The 21141-nt window shown below is 45.6% G+C and overlaps 1 protein-coding gene across 2 annotated transcripts in view; it reads left to right on the forward strand.

The window, feature by feature from the left end:
• ARL1 (ARF like GTPase 1) overlaps positions 1–21141 on the forward strand; it is a 197768-nt gene that overhangs the window by 21715 nt on the left and 154912 nt on the right. Inside the window, exon 2 of one of the 2 annotated variants that reach the window (XM_085653316.1) lies at positions 2450–2587. The exons of the other annotated variant lie outside the window; for it this stretch is intronic. Coding sequence (XP_085509442.1) covers positions 2450–2587 — 138 coding nt within the window. The remainder of the gene's footprint in view (positions 1–2449; positions 2588–21141) is intronic. 2 annotated transcript variants of the gene reach the window in all.

Genomic DNA, 21141 nt, shown 5'->3' on the forward strand with positions numbered 1-21141 from the left:
AAAACAAGGGTAACATTACATAAGTATGTAAGTAAAAGGGCTTTTGGCCAATTTCTTTTTATCTCTAGTTTTGCTCTACTCACATTGACATTTTGTTGATTGCAGCAAAGGATGATGAATTAGCATAGTTCAGCTATAGACTAACATCACTGTAAGCAATTGCTGTTTACTGACATGCATGCAGCACCAGTTGAAAAGCAGTCTGAGAAGAATGAGATTAAAGGCTCTTTAATTTACGAGTGTCTACTATGACCTCTATATGTTAGCGTCATCATAGAGCCCATAGTCTACAAGATGTTTATTCAAAGTGGCAGTATTGACTCCTCTCCGTGGACCGTGGCATAATGAACCGTGGCATATTCATATTAGGAGTAAACAAGCAGAAATCGGTTGAGCATAAAAAGTTTATATGCAGATTTTTATTTTGAAGCCGCATCCCCTCAACTTTGTGAAGGACCTTTAAAGCAGTTTCATCTGACTCGAGATGGACATGTAATAACGACTTGAGGTACTGCAGCGTAATGAAGATTTCAAGCATTTGGCTTTGTCTTGAGAGGAACATAAGTGTAGTAATGTCTTGGTGCATTGCAGCCTTGTAAAAGACTTTCCAAGCAGTTGGGTTTGACCGGAGAGGGACATCTACTAACGACTTGAGCTACTGCAGCTTTTAAACTTCTGACTTTAAAAGGACAGCTAGTAATGTCTTGAGGGACTGCATCTATGCGAAAGGCCAGATCTGTTGACTTTGCCAGTGCTTGTTCTTTTACTCTTGTCACCCCATGGAAGTGCATGTGTTTTGATGCTTATTCCATCGGCTGCTGCTTCCCGCCTCAAATACCCACTCCCTCATGGGTTGCATGTTGCACCCTCTTTCCTGTCCCCAGAGAATCTGTAGCTTCTTCTACCCCTCCTGGCTTTTTTTTCCTTCTAATTTGTTGTCCTTCATCTCTTCAAGATCTGTTTCTCCCATTTTTTTTTTTTTTTTTTTTTAAATTATTTTTATTGCAGGAATTAGTAAATCTTTACATAATCGGCCAGCATTACATCTCAAGCCGGAGCGTTGAAACCCAACCCTCCGATCCCCTCCGGAAGTTGCTTACACAGCCGTTCAGCCCACAACCCTGGGGTCGGGCGGCGAAAGTCCGTGGGGGCTCAGGAGGTTGTCGAGGTCGGCCCGGAGGATTCGTTGTCCTTCATCTGCTTTTCTAAACAACCCTATAACTCCAAAACACCCCCCCACCCTTAAAACCCCCCAATCCCAGGAAAACCCTCCCCCCCCACCGCCATCAGCGCGCGGCATCAACCGCAACCGGATCTTCTTGGGGACCCATGGGGAAAGTAATAAAGCTGAGAAGTGCAACCGTCTACCGGGAAGATCTGTTTCTCCCATGTCCGCTCTCTCCACATTTCCCTTCACCTGCTCACCCCCCTGATTCTCTCATTGCGATATTCTTGTTCAATAAAAAAAATTGCATTTAAAAAATGGGGTCCAGCAGCTCCAGTTGGTTACCAGACTGCTCATTATTTTATTATTATTTTTTAAAAAATATGCTTTTGCACGTTTAACTTACGTTTGTATTTTATTTTTTACTTCTAGATTGGCATCCGCCATCTTGGAAGATAAATATAAAATTTGAAAAACAGCTGCATCATGCTGTGGGTGCATTGCAGAGCTTACTCTACAAATATTTAAATAACTTACTCCATAAGCATTAAGAAGTGACCAATTTGCAATTAGTGAATATTCTAAAAAATAACTTTATGTAGGAGGGATTTTAATTTTATAAATGTGTATTAAATGTTTAAAATGCCTTCTCCCAGTAGAATTATAAAAGTGCTGGAGAGAGCTAACATAGACCAGAGCTTTATTGCCCAAATTTGTAAATGCGATTTATCACGTTAGTTGCCTGAGAAGGTTCTAAGTAGACCTACTTCCTTAACGTTTCCAGCTTGTCATTGCCCATATGCCAATTTATATTTCAGCCCTCTTTTCTTGCCACCAGAAACTGATTTTTGTTTTTAATAGATGAATCTTCAAGAAATGTTTTTCAGCATATTTGTGCAACACCCTTAGGTTTCTTTGAAGGCCCAATGGAGTGAGCTCAAACAGAATTATATCATCTGCAGGTGATGCATGCGCAAATATATGCCATCACGCTGGCCAGCCGCAGCATCACAAAGCATGTATTTGCATGCTTAACGGTGCATGCACATGCAGGCATCATTGCGCTTTTTTATTTTTGTTGTTTCCATTGGCAGAAAGCATTTTATGTTTTCCTTTTTGCTGATGTTTAACAGCATCAACAAAAAGCAATGCCCGTACGTCTGCATTGGTAGCTAGAAGGCAAGACCTTTTGACTTCGCCGGTGATTGTTTCACTTAATTTCATATTTGGAGTGTTTTATGTGTATTTGTAATATTCCATTTTGTCTTTTCCTTTTTTTTCTAGGTGGCTTTTTTTCAAGCATCTTTTCCAGTTTGTTTGGAACTCGGGAGATGCGAATTTTGATTTTGGGCCTTGATGGTGCTGGGAAGACAACAATTCTGTATCGGTTACAGGTTGGAGAGGTGGTCACAACAATTCCCAGTGAGTTCATGCTCAAAATTAAGTCTAAACTGAACATGTTAAATAAGTAAAAAATCTGTTTTGGCCCATTTGCAATTAGTTGAATTTTTTTTTCCCGCTTACACATGTATTACTAATTGTTTAGCCTTAATGATCTTTGTAGCAATCAACACTTTCCATTTTTACCTTTTGTTATCTCTTTGTGTTATCTCAGCTTTTTTTGTGTTAAATGCTGAATTATAATGTGGTGAAGGTGTTAATACCACTTATTGCAGTGCTCCCCAAACGTTTTAGTACCACGACCCACTTTTTAGTATGACAATCTTTTGCAACCCACCTAGCTTTAACGGACATGCGGCAGGTGTTTTTTTTTAATGCAACTACAGCATGATTTGGTGACACACTGTTATTTGCAGTTAGCTCATTTTCTATTGAAATGGCTGCCAAATTTACACAAACATACTATTTATCGATAAAACTACATTGCACACAAATGATAATGTGTGGAAATTGTGTTTTAGTGAATATTATTTGTGCAACACCAAGTAAAATATCTTGATTTGTTATAATCCTACTAAAATCTTTGCTATCATCATACTTCAGAATTACAAAAAAAGTGCTTCATTTTGTATACAGTTAATTTATAGGTATTTACATTTTGATATATTTAGAAAAAAATGACATCCTCCAGCTTTCCTTCCACACTTTATGTACTCCGGCAGTATAGTCACATAATTCACTTTATTTTTCTTTCTCTGACTGAAAAATGAGAGGAGTTTATAAACGGCATCCTCCATGTTATAAAAAAAGCAGCAGGAAACATAGCCTGACATTTGACCTCGGTCTATTAAGTGCAGTAAACTTGACACTATAAATACAGAATTGCAAGGCATCTTTTTTGTATTGCCTAGGCGACCAGCCAAAAATCTCTTTGCGACCCAGCAGTGTGTCGCGACCCACAATTTTGGAAACACTGCCGTAAAGCCTGCAAGTGTTTATTTTTAAAGACCATGGATAAAATTGTAACGGATATTAATGAGGTGTCTGACAACTCTGAGAGACCTTTGTAGTTGTGACTTACTTAAAAAGAAAATGAAAAACAATTGCCACTTGATGGGGGCGAGCACGTCTGTCGTTTGCATGGCAGTCCTCTGGTTAAAAAGACTTTGCACCTTTGCTGTACGCTAAGGGATGTTTTTGGAAATGTATTTTAGAGTGAAATCAATCGCTCCGTGCTTCCTGGGATATTGCCATCAACGTATTTATGTCACAGATGAGGTTTCCGTTACATAGAAATGCAAGTAGACTAAGTGGCATGCCCGAGGCATAATTCCTGCCTTTCTTGTGAAAATAGAAAACGATGCACAAATCCGTGACTTGCCCATGTGGTATGATAATATAGGATGCTCGTCAAACCTTTCTGTTACGGATTCCTCTTTGACCAGAACGGCGGCCTGCTCCTTTTTCTTGCACATTCTGATAGTCTTTGCATATACGCTTTCCGCCGTAAAGTGACTGTTGTAAACACACTTCTGTCTTGAAGACTGAACCACAGAAATCATTTCTGCCCGTGCTTAGAAAGTTACATAAAAACAACAAAAGGTGATGGGTGGAATGTTTGCAAGTCTCAGCCACTAGCTATGGTCTGTGTCAGCATTCCGTAGTATTTTTTTCAGGAAACTGAAAATTATGCCACTAGCCTCACCCACCATTGTCACCTGTGGTAGCAGGGTCAGGAAAAATGACCAGTGCTATAGAGGAAGTTAATGCCCTGGAAAGAAACTTAGTTTAATGCTAGCCGTCTGCTGGCTAATGGTCAAGAGCTTCCACCCAGCCTGGGACACCAATTATCATGCACTCCATACATGATGGCATGAGAGCGTTTACTGATGATAATACTGGTAAGAAGACCCTCCTAAGAATATCCACAGCTTTGAAGAGCTTAAATCATTATGTTGCCCTTCCACATGAATGCTGCTTAAATCTGCAACATGACCTTTGCTTACTGTTAGAAATGGGGGTCTCTAGTTGGCAGTGGCTTGCACCCTGTCCAAGTATGGACCCATATTCGAGTCTGGGTTAGAGATTTGCACTCCCAAGGTAACCCCTACTCACCCACTTAGTAGCTTGGCACGAGCAGTCAGGCTTATCTCAGAGGCAAGGTGTAAAGCATCACGCTAGTTTGGATAAATCACCAGCATTTATCTGACCAAACGACAAAAATCCAACATAAACAAGCAAAGATTCACTTTTAAAAGGTTACAAAATAGTTTGCTCTTTAGGAAACTATGGATGTGTCCCCTTTATCACAAGGTACCTGGGAGGCATCAAAATGAAAGCCGAAAACAGGTGCAGGGGAGGTGAGGCGCTGGAAAAGCAAAGCGATGCGTCTATTCCTTACTCCCAGGGGAGGTGACGTGTCTGTTCCTTACTCCCGGGGGCTGTGATGCATCGGTTCCTGCTGTGAGGGGAGGTGATGTGCCGATTTCTGGACACATGCCTCTGGCTCCTTACCGCTGGGCCACGTCGATGAAGAACTTGGAGCACAGGTGCAGTGCTTTGAAAATCTGGACACACTAGAACGATGCGGCAAAACAGGCGCTGTGTCAATTTTCCAATTTGGTAGGTGATGCGTTGATTTCTTTTACTGCACAGCAGGGCCAGGGTCTTAGTCTGAGTGGGTGCCACGGATGCCGGTGACCGAGTGCTTGGGACTCGCACTACGGCAGTCTTCTGGCTACACAACAGGTGCTGTGGCGATTCTTTGGCCGCACTGCGGCAATGCATTGATTTTTCAACTGCACAGCTGGAAAAACATGCGCTGAATGTCGATGCATGGATGTTCTTCAGTTCTTGCAGCAAGGCGATCCCTCTCCCCCATGCCTCCACCCCCCAAGAGCCCAGGACAGGAATTGGCACAACTTGGCAGGTCAGAACTCCCAGCAGAGGAGTTCAGGGGCTGCAGACAAAGTCTTTGATGGCCCTGAGACTTCTTAACTGGAGTCAAGCACACACACGCCCCTGGAAAACCTTTACAGGCAGATACAGCAAGCAAGGTCCAGTCCTTTCACTGTCCAACACAGAAGCAGCAGGCAGTAGGCCAGCACAACACAGCAACAAGCAGAGTGGCAGTTCCCCTCCTACAGCTTGTCCTGCTCTTCTTCTTGGCAGAATCTTCTCTTGGTCCAGAAGCATTCTAAAAATATGAGGTCACAGCTCCATTACTTATACCAGTTTCTGCCTTTTGAAGTAGGTACACTTCAAAGGAAAGTATTTGTAGTGCACAAGACCCTGGCTTTCCCTGACCTGGCTCCAGACACACTACCGGGGGGTGGAGTCCGCTTTGTGTGAGGACAGGCATATTCCTATTCAGGTGTCTGTGACAACTCCTCCCACCACTCTAGCTCAGGGAGACCCATCAGCCTGGTGAGGGGTCATTTGGATATGCAGGGCACACCTCCGCTCCCTTTGTGTGACTGTCTAGGGTGAGTGCACAAATAGTCCAACTATCGCTCTCCCTCAGACTTGGATTCCACAGGGCAGGCAGAGGCACAGAATGGTAAAGCAAGAAAATGCCCACTTTTTAAAAGTGGCATTTTCAAACACACAGTTTAAAAACCACCTTAACTAAAAGATATATTTTTAAATTGTGAGTTCACGAACCCCAAGCTCCAAATCTTTCTCTTCCCAGTTGGAAGTTACACTTGTAAGAGGTTACAAGGCAACTCCAATGATAACGTATGGGAGTGATAGTCCTTGCAAAAGTGAAAAACTAAATTGGCAGTATTTCACTATCGCGACATGTAAAACACACAGTACATGTCCTACCTTTCACATACACTGCACCCTGCCAAAGGGGCTACCTTGGGCCTACCTTAGGGTGCCCTACATGTAGAACAAGCATTGGCATAGATAATAGGTCTCGCCTTTGGGACCTTATAAGTGTTTAGCCATGCAACAGTTGCATAACTAAATACTTATAAGGTCCCAAAAGTGAGACCTATTGGCTATGCGCTGGGTTAGGCGAGACCTAAAAAGGGAGGTTTGGGCCTGGCAAGTGGGTGCACTTTTGAGGTCGACATGGCAGTTTAACTGCACTCACACACTGCAGTGGCAGGTCTGAGACATGGTTGCAGGGCTACTCATGTGGGTGGCACAATCAGTGCTGCCGGCCCACTAGTAGCATTTGATTTACATGCCCTGGACACACACAGTGCACTTTATGAGGGACTTACCAGTACATCAAATATGCCAATCATGGATAATCAATCATAATTTACATAGAGAGCACTTTCACTTTACCATTGATCAGCAGTGGTAAAGTGCTCATAGTTCTAAAACCAGAAAGAACGAAATGCAGCATACAGTCAAATACAGGTCAGAAGAAAAAAGAGAGAGGGGGAAAAATACACCAAAGATGCCAGGTCTAACACTTAAATTGTCTGATCCCTAGCAGACTTAGATGAAATTGCTGTCCCACCCCCTGCCGTGTTAATCCCTAAACCTCTTTCTTGTGGCAATCTTCATATTTACCCCCAATCCTTGTGTTTCGTGTGTTTATAAATCTGAAATGTAATAACCCTAGGCAACACTGGGCCAAGTAGATGATCAAGGCCTATTCACAAGAATTGATAACAAAATAGACTCAATGTACAACTCTTTCAAATTAAAACCTTCATTTTATTGATACAATTTCATGTATGAATATTAAAAAATTGTGTCACAGACATGAATAGCTAGACAAACACAGTGCAACATACTGTACATAGTACAACAAAATCAATTTATACAATAACTAAACGTGTATAGAGCACAAACAAATACAATGGTTATAAAAAGGCAACAACTGGTTTTGTAACTTAACATTAAAATGATCTCACATATTGCTACAGAGTGGCTAATTGAAAGATATTCTTATATTTCTCTACGTGCGTTTCGGCGTGCTGGACGCCTTCTTCAGGAAAGCCAGAATGATTCCCAGACTGGATGATTGAAGCCCGACCGATATAACGAAAGAACAAGTTACTTACCTTCGGTAACGTTGTATCTGTAAGAAACATTAGTTCGTTAGATTCATCACCTTAGAATATCCCCAGGCGTCAGACTGTATCCGGAAGATTTTTCGTCAGCAATACCCCTTGCGCGTCGCTAGGCGTCGTCTGCGGCTCCGCGTCCGTCGTCTGCGTCGTGCGCCGGAATGACGTCGTCGGAGTACTTAGACGCCGCCCTCGCGCGCTGACGTCAGTTCTTGTACATAGCTTTCCGCGCCAGGAACGCAGAGCCATGCAAGAGACCGACACTGGTGCCAAAAAATTCTAGGGCCCTGAAAGGGCTAGCCTTAACCCTAGATGTCAGTTCGCAGAACGGGGAGGATGGGTGGGTCGGTGAGGAATCTAACTAACTAATGTTTCTTACAGATACATAGTTACCGAAGATAAGTAACTTGTTCATCTGAAAGAAACACGTTAGTTAGATTCCTCACCTTAGAATAGATACCCAAGCAATACCATCCCCGGTGGAGGGTCTGCGAACCAAGATCACACCAGAAAGTCCTGGAGGACAGAACGGCCAAAGAAGCCATCCCTCCGGACTTGGCTGTCTAGGCAATAGTGCCTGGCAAACGTGTGCAGCGAAGCCCACGGCGCCGCCTGACAGATGTCCTGCAAAGGGACTCCCCGTCCCAAAGCAGTAGTAGCCGCTGTGGCCCGAGTAGAATGGGCTCGCAGCCCAACAGGAGGGTCCTTTTTCGCCAAGGAATAACAGATTTTTATACACAAAACGACCCACCGGGAGATGGTCCGTTTGTGCACAGCTTTTCCCTTCTTTGCACCCACGTAGCCAACGAAAAGCTGGTCGTCCACTCGGAACTGTTTCGTGCGGTCCAAATAAAAGGAGAGCGCGCGTTTTGGGTCCAGACGGTGGAGCCGCTCTTCCTCTTTGGAAGGGTGCGGAGGCGGAAAGAAGGTGGGCAAGGTGACAGATTGCCCAAGATGAAAGGGGGTCACCACTTTCGGTAGAAAGGAAGGACGAGGCCGAAGGACAACCTTGTCCGGATGAACAGATAGAAAAGGAGGCTTGGACCATAGAGCCTGGAGCTCACTCACCCGTCTAGCCGAGGTGATGGCTACCAGGAAAGTAATCTTAAGAGTTAGAAGACGAAGAGGACAATTGTGAAGAGGCTCAAAGGGAGCGCGCATCAGGAATGTCAAGACCAGATTCAAGTCCCACTGAGGCATTACGAAAGGGACAGGAGGGAACGTGTGAGTAATGCCTTTAAGAAAGCGTGACGCTACAGGGGACTTGAAAAGAGAGGGCTGATCAGGAAGCCGTAAGAAGGCAGAGAGGGCAGCAAGATAACCTTTCAAGGTGCCCAGGGCAGAGCCCTGCCGGGCCAAAGAAAGAAGAAAGAGGAGAACCTCAAAGAGGGGCGGAAAGGGGATCCACAGCCTTTGCTGTGCACCATGCCACACATTTGTTCCACCGGCAGGCGTATACCGTCTTTGTGGAGGGACGCCTGGCTGCCAGAATGATATCACAGACTTCAGGAGGCAAGTCAAATGGCATCAACTGCCGCCGCTCAATCTCCACGCATGGAGGTGGAGGCTGGACAGGTTCGGGTGGAGGACCGTCCCCTGCTGCTGCGACAGAAGGTCCTCCTGAAGAGGCAGTCGTATCGGGGGATCGATTGACATACTGAGTAGCTCGGGATACCAGTACCTTCGTGCCCAATCCGGAGCCACCAAGATGACTTGGGCCCGGTCGCGCCTGATCTTCTTCAGCACTCTGGGCAGAAGAGGTATAGGCGGAAAGGCGTACAACAGACCGCAACTCCACTCGCGACGAAAAGCGTCGCCGAGTGAGTGCCGCCTTGGAAATTCCAATGCGCAGAACTGCTGACATTGCGCGTTCTCGTCGGTGGCGAATAGATCTAACAAAGGCTCTCCCCACGGCTGAAAGAGACCTTGCGCCACCTCGGAGTTCAGACGCCATTCGTGATCCATCATGCACCGGCGGCTGAGTTCGTCTGCTCTGGCGTTCAGAGAGCCCGCCAGATGTTGAACCACTAGGGTGACGCCCTGGTGTTCCAGCCATGTCCAGAGGCGCAGAGCCTCCTGACAAAGGGTCCACGACCCCAGCCCGCCCTGTTTGTTGCAATACCACATGGCGGTGGTGTTGTCCGTGAACACCTGCACGACACTTCCCCGGACAGAGGGAAGGAAGGCTTTCAGTGCAAGTCGGATCGCTCTCAGCTCCAACAAGTTGATGTGGAGGCGAGACTCCGCCGGAGACCAGAGGCCTCTGATCTCCGCCTCTCCCATATGGCCACCCCATCCCAGGAGGGATGCATCCGTCACTACGACATGCTCCGGTAGGGGTAGGGAGAGGCTCTTGCCCGTGACCCAATCGCGGTCCGTGAGCCACCACTGCAACTGCTGTGCAGTGCCCTCCGAGGTAGGGGTAGGGAGAGGCTCTTGCCCGTGACCAATCGCGGTCCGTGAGCCACCACTGCAACTGCTGTGCAGTGCCCTCCGAGATCAAGACATGGTCGGACAGGTTGCCGTGATGCTGGGCCAACTGAAACTTCAGGTCCCACTGCAGAGCCCGCATGCGCCGCCTGGCGTGATGCACTAATAGCATGCAGGAGGCCATCAGCCCCAGAAGCCGCAACACTAGCCTGACCGAAACCCAGGATAGAGGCCGAAAGATGGGAATCGGGGCCTGTATATCCCGGACCCGCTGCTCCGGTGGATGGACCCGGAACTGCGCCGAATCGAGAACCGCTCCGATGAAGAGGAGCTTCTGAGAGGGGCTCAGGTGTGACTTCGGCACATTGATGGAAAACCCCAGAAAATGCAGGAGATCCGCCGTAGTCTGGAGGTGGGAGACGACTGCCTGGGCGAGACCGCCTTCAACAACCAGTCGTTGAGATAGGGGAAGACTGGAACCCCTGAGCTGCGACCACCGCCATCACTTTCGTGAACACCCGAGGGGCACTGGTAAGGCCGGAGGGGAGCACGGTGAACTGAAAGTGCTCCTGACCCACCGTGAACCGCAGGTAATGCCGGTGGGCCGGCAGGACGGGGATGTGGAAATATGCGTCCTGCAAGTCCAACACTACCATCCAGTCTCCAGGGTCGAGGGCAGCTAGAACCTGAGCCAAAGTTAACATCTTGAACCGTTCCCTCCGGAGGAAGGCATTGACGTTCCGGAGGTCCGGAGGTCCAAGATAGGGCGTAGGCCCCCTTTGCCCTTCTTGGGAACCAGAAAGTAGTGGGAATAACAACCACGACCTACTTCTGGGCTCAGAACGCGCTCGACGGCCCCCTTGGCCAAGACGGCCGTAACTTCCTCGTGGAGAAGATTCAAATGATCCCCCGAGATACGGTGGTATGGCTGGAGGGGTCGTCTCGAAGGGGAGGGAGTAGCCCCTTCGGACGATTTGCAGCACCCACCTGTCCGACGTGATGGAACGCCAGTGGAGCAGGTGATGGCGAACTCTGCCGCCCACTGGCGTGGAATGGGCCTGAAAGCTCGGACTAGGAAGGCTTTGAGGCGGATGCTGCCGGGGTGGATGTGGACTGACCGCGTCGTCCTCCGGTACCGCCTCGGCGGAAACCACGTCCGCGACCGCATGCAGGCTGGTTCTGCGGCCGGTGGCTAGGCGGACGTGAGGAGGTGCCCCTTCCTTGGCCACGAAAGGAGCGAAAAGCGGAAGTTTGTGGCCGCGAGGCCGAGAGGCCCAAGGACGTGGCCGTAGCCCGGGAGTCCTTGAAGCGAGCCAGCGCACTGTCCGCTTTCTCACCAAAAAGGCGAGCGCCATCAAAAGGCATGTCCATGAGGGTGCTCTGGACATCCCCTGAAAAAGACGTGGACCGCAGCCAGGCGTGACGTCGAAGCGCCACCGTGGTAGAAATTGCCCTACCCAGCGAGTCCGTAGTGTCAAGCCCACATCGGATTGCATGGCGCGCTGCATCTCTCCCATCGGCCAGGGCCGAGGAAAGCTGCGCCCGGGCCTCCTCCGGGCACAGTGGCAGCACGTCCTCCACCGCATCCCACAGAGAGTGGGAATAACGGTCCAAGAGACAGGCGGTGTTCAAAGACCGCAGGCCCAAACTGAGCGAAGAGAACAGCTTCTTACCAAACTGTTCCAGTCTCTTGGAATCCCGGTCCAGAGGAGCGGACGGGAAGGAGGATTGGGAGGTAGAGGCCTGGATAACCAGACTCTCGGGGTGGGGTGTTGGGACAGAAAACTGGGGTCGCCCAGAGCAGGGCGGTGGCGCCTGGCAACGTTCCTATCCACAGGAGGGACTGTGGAGGGCTTGGACCAGGTGCCCTGCAGAACGTCAGTGAGGGCCTCATTGAATGGCAGCAGAGGCTCAGTGGAGCTTGCGGCAGACTAAAGCACCTCAGTGAGGATGTTAGTCCTCACAGCCACGGCAGGCAGCTCAAGCCCAAGGGCTTCGGCCGCCTTGCGCAGCACCACAGAAAAAGCTGCACCCTCCTCCGAAGCCACAGTCGGAGGAGAGATGAACCCAGTGTCCGGTGAGGTATCCAACCCACTGGCCTCCCCCAGTTCATCTGCCCAGTCCTGAGCAAGTTGGCTTTGAAGGGCCATAGGGTCATCAGACCCCTCCCAGTCGCCCCCGTCATCTGATTCCTGGTAAACCGGAGGAATGATCGGAGCCGGTCGATAGACAATGTGTGTCTCTAGTGGCGTCGGATGCGGCGTCGGGACCGGACAGGGGCTGAACCGGGGATCGACGTCGACCGGAGCCGGCGTCGGGGGTGGTATCGGTGTCGGCGCCGGCGGAGGAGGCGTAACAAGGTCGACCGGCGTCGACGGGGGCCCAGGCTCGGGCCCCTCGGGGACCTGCGGCATCGGGTCCGGAGCCTCCAACGGCGCCGGGCCGGAGCCGCCGGCACGCGAGGTCGACCAGTCGAGTCCGCGGGCCCGAAATCGTGCCAGCGGGCGTCGACGGCGGGGCCAGGCTCCTCATGGCCGAGAGGAAGGCACTGACCGCCGGCGTCGCGTCAGTCCCAGGGACCGTCGGGTATGGGGACTTGCGCGGCGCCTGCGGAGCCACGGGGTGGAACCACCCGGACCCTCGGCCGAGTCGCGCGACCGGCGAGGGGAGTCCGAAGAGCGGTGTCGCTTCTTGGACTTCTTAGTGTGCCTCGACTTACCCGAAGACTTCGAGCCAGACGAGTGACGATGTCGAGTGCGGCTCCGCGACCGATCCTTGGACCTCCTCCTGGACCGGGATCGAGAGCGACGCGGAGCCGAGTGGCGAAGCACGAGAAGCTTGCGGGACCGCTCCCGCCTAGCTTTCGAGGTCAGGGCCATACAATCGGAGCACGACGCCGCGTCGTGGTCGAGGCCCAAGCAGTACAGGCACCGGCCGTGATGATCGGTCACTGACATCAGTCTGTGACAGTCGGCGCAAGCCTTGAAACCAGGCATCCTACCGGCACCAGAGTCGAGAAATGACCAAAAAGAGTAAAAAAAGTTAGTCAAAAATTGACTAAAGGGGTAGCTCTCCCGGATCGGCGTTTACTGGCGCGGAAAAAAGAAGAACTGACGTCAGCGCGCAAGGGCGGCGTCTAAGTACTCCGACGTCCTTCCGGCGCACGACGCCGACGACGGACGCGGAGCAGCAGACGACGCCTAGCGACGCGCAAGGGGTATTGCTGACGAAAAATCTTCCGGATCCAGTCTGACGCCTGGGGATATTCTAAGGTGAGGAATCTAACTAACGTGTTTCTTTCAGATACAATATGCTGTAAAGACGGAGATATATATATGTTCTCCCCCAATATGTAGGCGGCACTTGGTCCCAAAATGCCGATGTTAAGTTTGATGGAACTCGGGCAGACAGATGTGTCTTGTTATTAGCAAATCATCGAGTGCATTGCACTATGTCTATATGGCACTTGAGCCCATGTGACCTGGGCAAAAAGTATCCACACACTGAGAATCACATTTCTGATCTTAAAATTCAAATCTCCTGTACACGTGTACACGATCCGGCATCGCGAGGAAGAATGCTGTTCATCCTACATTGTGTTGAGTAATCCTCAAGCAACTTAAAGACAGCCCCGGCTGAAGTTCAACATCCCTCTTTGAAGGAACCAGGAGATTTGTTATCAGTTTTTGTGAATAGGCCTTGATCATCTACTTGGCCCAGTGTTGGCTAGGGTTGTTACTTTTTAGACTTGTATTTTCCCTGTCCTAGGAACTACTATTAGTAGCAGGGGGTCCTTGATTTTGACAATAGTTTTGTGTGTTTATTAATGCAATACATTTCTGGGTGAACTAAAATTGAAGTTTCAAGTTTATTAAAAAATTGATTTTGAGCGCTACTGAGGTCTACATTCTACACCATCAATATATGGTAAACCCAACAAAACAATATTAATAAAATCAATACTTAATAGGAAAAATAAGCTATTTATATATTGAAATAACATTCCTTAAAGCAGTGTTAAAAAAAAATTCAAATATTTTTTTTAAACAGATTTGTTCATTAGGATGATTCCTAAGTAATTGCATCAAAGCTTGAGCTGTGTCCGTATGCAAATTGTTTATTGTTGCAGTGAAATATCCTATTCTAAGCTCCTTAAATGCTGGTCACAGATGGAGCATTTGGAACAAATTTTAAAATTCCTGTTTGACAGAGTTGACAATGAGTAGAATTAGAAGAGTTAATATTCCAACTCATCGTGGGGGTATTAAGAAATGCCTAACATTATGGGAAATTCGAAAAGAAAGCTCAGGTTGTACTTGGCCAAATTGAGCATCAGAACATATGCTGATATGCATTTTCATCAAAGTCCAGTGCCCCATATCTAGAGTATAACTGAACCGTCCAGTCTGAGTTCTAAGGACTAATCAAAAATGTCCAGAGGACCATAAACTAAGAACATCCATGTTACAGTTAAAATATTCTGAGGATATTTTTACATTTCTCTTAAAAATCACGCTGTCACTTGATTATTTCACAAGATCTTCCTATTTAGGAGCCTTAAAGATGAACTTGGTGTATGCAGAAGTTTATACCCCCATCAAATTGTTCGCGGAGTTTGAACAAATGTACCAGAAAGTCCAAGTTCAAATCCAATCAATTATTTCTGAGAGCAAATAGCTTATACTATAACATTTTTTTCTCCATAAGTAGTAGGAAGTGACCAATATGCAATTAGTGTATATTCGAAAACATAGCTTGATGTAGGAGGGATTTAAATTTTATAAAACAAATTTCTATGTTTAGAGTGCCTCATCCTAGTGGAATAAGAAAAGTGCTGGAGAGCTAGCATGGGCCAGAATTTTATTGCCCTACTTTGTAATTCAAATGTATCATTTAAGTTGCTGGAGAAGGTTCTACCTAAGTAGACTTACTAATTTACCATTTCCAGCTTTCATTGCTCTTATACCTTATATATTATATTAATTTTAAAGATGCTTTCCAGCATATTTGTGCAACACTCTGCTTCCATTGAAGCACCAGTAGAGTGAGGTCAGACAGAATTATATCATCTACATATATGTGGGTGTGCAGATGCTTGGATCTTAGTTTTGTTGGAAAACTATTTTCAAACTGAAAATGCTGGTGAAAATCTGATAAGTAAAGTGAAAATAGCAATGACTCCAACACGCTGGCCTATTTTAATCCATTTTGAGCAGCTATAGGAGAAAATAGACCTTTAGTGCCCCCTAATAATAATAGTTTGCACCAGTTGGAAGGAAGAAACTATTAATCGGTAATAGACTGCTAGTAATACTTAATTGATGCCAATTTTATCCTCCGAGTACGCCTTGCCACCATGTGAAATGCAGAAGAGCAGTCCATCAAAACTGCACAAAGAAATACATTATTTTTTGTTACATATCAAAAACGGACTGCAGAACTGCGATGTGTGTGAGAGCGATTACATCTAAAACCATATTGGTCTATTTGGATAATATTGACTTCATGGGTGCAGATCTCTAAATGTTCCAAAACATTCATAGCAAAGCTCTTGCCCTCTGCATCTAAGAGTGCGATTTGACAATAGTTCCCTGAACTTCTTTGGATCTTTTCTTGTGGAGAGGCACTATAACTCTCCCTTTATTGGATTTTGGGAGGCGGCCATTAGAGAAACTGAATTCAAATAGGGGCCCAACATTTTGGCCCACGTTCCCAGATTGTTTTTAATTACGGAGATTGGAATTTTGTCTGGCTCCATTGCGGCAGAAGCTCTGGTTCTTTTAATATACCCAATTATGTGGTAGTAATTTGAAAGAAGAATTAACGTTGAGGTAACAGTATGCTTAAACTTTTGAGAATCCTTGTTAATCTAATAGATCTTGATTTAGCCAGCCCAGATTTCTACTGGTATCACATTAGCAGTAGGATTTTTTTTTTTTAAAGCAGACTTCACCAAGAAATGCAATTTTTCTTCTTGTGCGCTTGATATAGAGAGAACCAGGTTAGGTCCTTCTGTCTTCACCTGTGTGCCTTCCGATATCTTTTCCATTTTTCTTTAAGGAATTTTATTGACTTTTTACAAGTCAAAGAAAAACAAATAGATCTTGTTTGTTTCTATTGATAGCTGAATTTCCTTTGCTGATCCTCCATTGCGAAAGCTCTTTTTATCATTTATTTTTAGATGTTTACAGCATTCGTTAGTAATTCATATGTACAGATTGGATCATTAGTGGATATATCTTGGAAAACCATATGAAATGAGGCGACAAGCTCATTTAAAAAGGTAATGCTATCGGTATTCCAATAAATTCTGCACGTTTTTTTATTGTATATCAACAATGCCAATACTTGCATCATGTGACCAGTCCGTGTATTGTTTTTCCAGAGATATTTCCCAAAACAATTGAAGGGCATGATCGCCATATTATGTGTCAATTAGTCAGTTGTGATTTCAAATCAAATGCTGCATAAGATGCAATCTTGTAATGTATAATAGTAGAGCAGAAAGGCTCATGTCTTGCCGGAGTATCTGGTTCTTTTCAGGCATTTTGAGTTACCGCACGCAACATCTTAATTTTATCCTGAAGGAGTATATTCTGTTTATGCCCCGCTGTAGGTTTTCTTTTTAGAAATAGTTTCTGGAATATTCCAGTTCAGTATACAGATAGACTTGCATTAGTGCATAAGAAACCTTGGCATTGAAATCGCCTATGATTAAATCCAGAAAGCCATCTCTTTAGCTCTTATTTTGTTTATGAAACCAAATACATTGTTGAAGATATGGTTATTTTGGAAACCTTGGGGCACATAGACATTAAATAGTAGAAGAAAATAACCTTGCAATTTGTTTGTGGCTGAAAACTCTATCTTAAGACGTTGAAGAAAATTATTTTCTTATGGGATTTGTTCTATTTTCTAGTCAAAATCTGTTGATAATAATATAACCATGCTTCCTTAGGAATGGCAGGTCAATTGAAGACATAAGACTCTACTAAAAATCATGTGATAGCCTTGCTTCCTGCTGGCAGATTATCGATTTTTGAGATCTCAAATAGTTTCTTTTTTTTTTTTGTAAAGCCCGGCTGAATTCCAAGAAAGCATTCATATATTCTTGCTAAACAGATTGAGAGTTAAGGACAGAAGATTTATTTATTCTCAACACCCCATGAAGACAAGCCCATGATAGATCTTTGTTTCACTGCTTTCTAAGATGCTGATGTTCCTGTGTTTTTACAAATCTTAGAGTTGTGCTCACTTCTGTTTTTACTGTTCAGGCTAGAGTGTATAAGTTCAACAATTGGTCTGGGGATTGGCTGGATGATAGACAAGAACATTCTATATTAAGTAGGTCTGTATTTTCACAGCTCCCTCCAATGACATTTGAAGAATCATTTATCGGACATATGTCGTGTCCATTCTTACTAAAGAAATCAACATTGCGAAAGATAATATCAAGGCTGGATTAAAACTCAGCTGTTCCATCTGTCAAGTTGTTCTTATTGGGAAATTATACCCTTCTACTCTGCACAGCCAGCAGGGCGGGGGTGCAGGCACGGGTGTGCTCAGCCGCTTCGACAGTATTGGCGTATATGAGAAGTCCGGTCTCAAACTCTCTTTTTGTCATTGTGCTGCCAAAGCCAGCTAACATTTATTTGTGACAAGAATGAGGTGAACCTCCTAAACAATCACATTAACCATTGACAACTCTTCTTTGGTCTCCTCGAGATTGTGGGCTGGGGGGGGGAGGGTTCTTTCCATGACACTTAAAACAACACATAAGCTGTGGGGTTTTTCCTTGACTTTTCAAGTCAGCTGCTGTTTGTGTTGCCTGACTATTATGAAATAAGTCTTTCCATACTTGGCATTCCTGTAGGTGAAAGTATTTATGGTGGCAACTCTTCCATGGACCTAGTCTTGGTGTAGATTGTCATTAAAACCTTTTGTGGAGATAGCAAAATCAAAATGTTGCAGCCCATCTGCTTATGAAGCTATTCTTGTGAGACCACATCTCATCTTTCCAGGCTTCCCCTAGTCTCCAAACTCATTTGCATAATGACTCTTGCATTCCACAGATCTGCCACCTCTTCCTGAAACATATCCATAACCCTAGTACCAGAAATCTGTAATCGTCCTTCAACATACTTCAAATGCTGCGATAGATCAAGCCTGGCACTTGTGTGCATGCCTTCTCCCTCTTCATCACCAAGTTTTGAAACAAACCTCCTATTGACATATGCAGCATTAACAACCATTTCACTGTAAGAAAAACCATCATGACCTAGATCCCAACCTACCTCCATCTGTCCCGAACTGTGCACAAGATTCCCCGGTAGTTGTATACTATGTTCTACAAATTTGCAAAATAAATAAAACAACACTATGTAGTGTATTACAAAAAATGAAGAATGCTGAGCCACAGATACTTACATCACAATAGATGTTTCTCTTCATCTCTATAATTTTGGAAAAGTCAAATTGCACAGAGCTGGAATATAGAAAACTGAACCATACAAACCAGCAGATGAGTAGTCTGGTTCACATTTACATTTACGGCCTCATTACTATGCGGGTCAGACGTGTGCCCAACAGGCATTGTGTTGGAAACTGGATCGCCCGACAAGGCGTCGAAGGTCCCACTTCTCAAATTAAAATGCAACCACCTTAACAGTGGTTGGAAAGTGTATTTTTCCTATTGCGGCTTGTGCTGCGGACCACAGCTCAATCCGCAATAGGAAAAATACTCCTGATGCATGGATGTTTAGGGGGGCACCAGGGCTGTTAGCTAAGGGCTACGATGGACAGCTGCCTTGCTAGGGGCCCCAAAAGACCCTTTCTACTATCCTTCTAATGGCAGAAGAATCAACATGAAAGGTAGTCGGAAACGTGCATCGTAATTCCCATGGCGGTGCCTGAGCAGCAGGTACCGCCTCCATTTTGGGGATTACGATCCGCCCTCCGCCTCCTTAAGCCTGTCGGAGGCGGAGCAGTTTACCCCTCCCCCCAGGCTTCAGTCGGACCGCCTGTATCATAATATGATGGTCGGATTGATGCCTTGGATGTTGGGCGGATCCCCACTGACTAGCTTCCGGATGACCTTCCGCCAGGCATCGTAATAAGGCCCATAGTGTTGAATCAGTATTTTAATTTATTAATGTATGTATTTATTTATTGTAATGCACTTCTTGTAGCTCATGGCACTGCTGTGGAGTTTTTAAACCCCAGAACCTCTCATTTCTGTCTGTGTACGGTCTATGGCTCCTGAATGCCAAAGACGGCGAAAGGGATCAGGTGTTTATCTTTCCAGTGTGCCAGATCACGGCAGGGATGAACATAGAATCTCTTCTAGACTTGGATCCTCCAGTGAGGACATTTCATGTTACAGTATTATTGAAGGGATATCTCAAAGAACACAGGTGTACCACTCACTGGGACCTTAGACAAAGAGAAAGCTTTCAGTCTCTATAGCTAGGAGGGAGATCCAACCACTCACCTGATCTCCATGATTTTCAGAAGTAGTGACAACAGACCAAGCAAATTGGACCGTGTAACTGACTGGTCGTGTTGCCAAAGTTTAATGCTGGCACTTGTATATTTCAATTCAGGAATAATAACCACTGCCTCTAACAAGACTTTATGTCCATCCTGTCTCTAGTATTTGTCTAGCCCAGCTAAAATTATGGGCAGGGGCAGGGTGTGGCTAACACATATTCCAATACACCAATTATAAGGGGTCTAGCTTTCAATCAGATGCTTGGTTGCTGCTTCACATGATGGGGATGCAGAGGGACCTTTGGACACCACATACATGCTCTGGTTCCTGTGATGATGCTGGATGTCATGAGAATCATTGCTTGCTGGCTTGCACCTGAAGACGACAGAATGTGTTGTCAGTTCTTTGTTTTATTAAAGACTAGGCGACAAATACTTTTGTGAGAACCTGAAGATGTGTCCTGTCGGACATGGATTTGACTCAATTAAAAAAACAGGATTTCCATCCATTCCACATTCTGCCAGTCAGATTTGAGTGTTCATCCAGTCTGAATAAACAATACAGCCTCTCATGTGACACAATGATATCCAAAACTTTATGTTGCTAAGGTAGGATTTGCTCTTTCTGGAGATAAGAGAGAGAATATATAGAAATCCTACCCATGAGAAGTAAAAACGAGCTCTAGAGGTTGTCTATCAGATTGTCATAAATATATTAGGCTTTGGGTAGGAAAGCCTATATTTTAGTCATCGATCATATCAAGCACAATAACCAGATCCTGGATCATTTTATGGTAATTAGTCCTATGGACATTCCACTTCATACTCTGCATGACACTTGTGATTATCTTGACAATAACTGGAAATGTTTAGCTTGCCTATCGGTCACTAACATGTCACCTAATGGGAAGCTGATGACTGATTTCCATTAGGAACTGACATACCCTGTACCTCTGAAATAATTTTAAAGACAAATTTTCTCTCCTGAGATCCTTCACTTGATCTCCATTTTATTTTTGTAGTAGTGGTAGTTATATTAATGCTGGGTGCCTTGTTTCACTTCAACCACTCTCCTATCTCTCAATTCCCTTGATTCACCGAAGCACCACTACACCTAGGGCTCAATTCACAAACCACCAGTTTAATCATCTTAAATATGGGATCTGGTGTTAATTTTTGGGAACATGGCAGCATTCACAACTTGTCTGGCGGAGACTTCCTCACCCCATGAGATTGTAGCAAATTTTAAAATCATAATTACTGAGGTAAATAAGGCTCTGACTATTTTTCCTAAAACGAAAAGAAAAATGAAAGACAGTTGGTTCAATTCTTCTTGCTCCAAGGCACATCAAGCACTTAAATTAGCTTTAAAGAAAGCCCCCAGAGACAGAATAGAGGTTACCCAACTGAGGAAACTCTATAACAAGACTCTCACGAATCGTAGAAATTAACTAAAAGAAGAGCACTGGATTGCTCTACACAAGAGCTGTAAATCAAAGGACTCCTCAGCTTTTTGGGAGGTCATAAACTCTTCATTTCTCTCAGGCTCAAAAGAACGTGGTACCATAGAGGTCACTATTACTGAGAACGAATGGACCAACTATTTTTCGCACATGTTTA

Source organism: Triturus cristatus, chromosome 4_1, assembly GCF_964204655.1.
Source record: "Triturus cristatus chromosome 4_1, aTriCri1.1, whole genome shotgun sequence".
Taxonomy (NCBI): domain Eukaryota; kingdom Metazoa; phylum Chordata; class Amphibia; order Caudata; family Salamandridae; genus Triturus; species Triturus cristatus.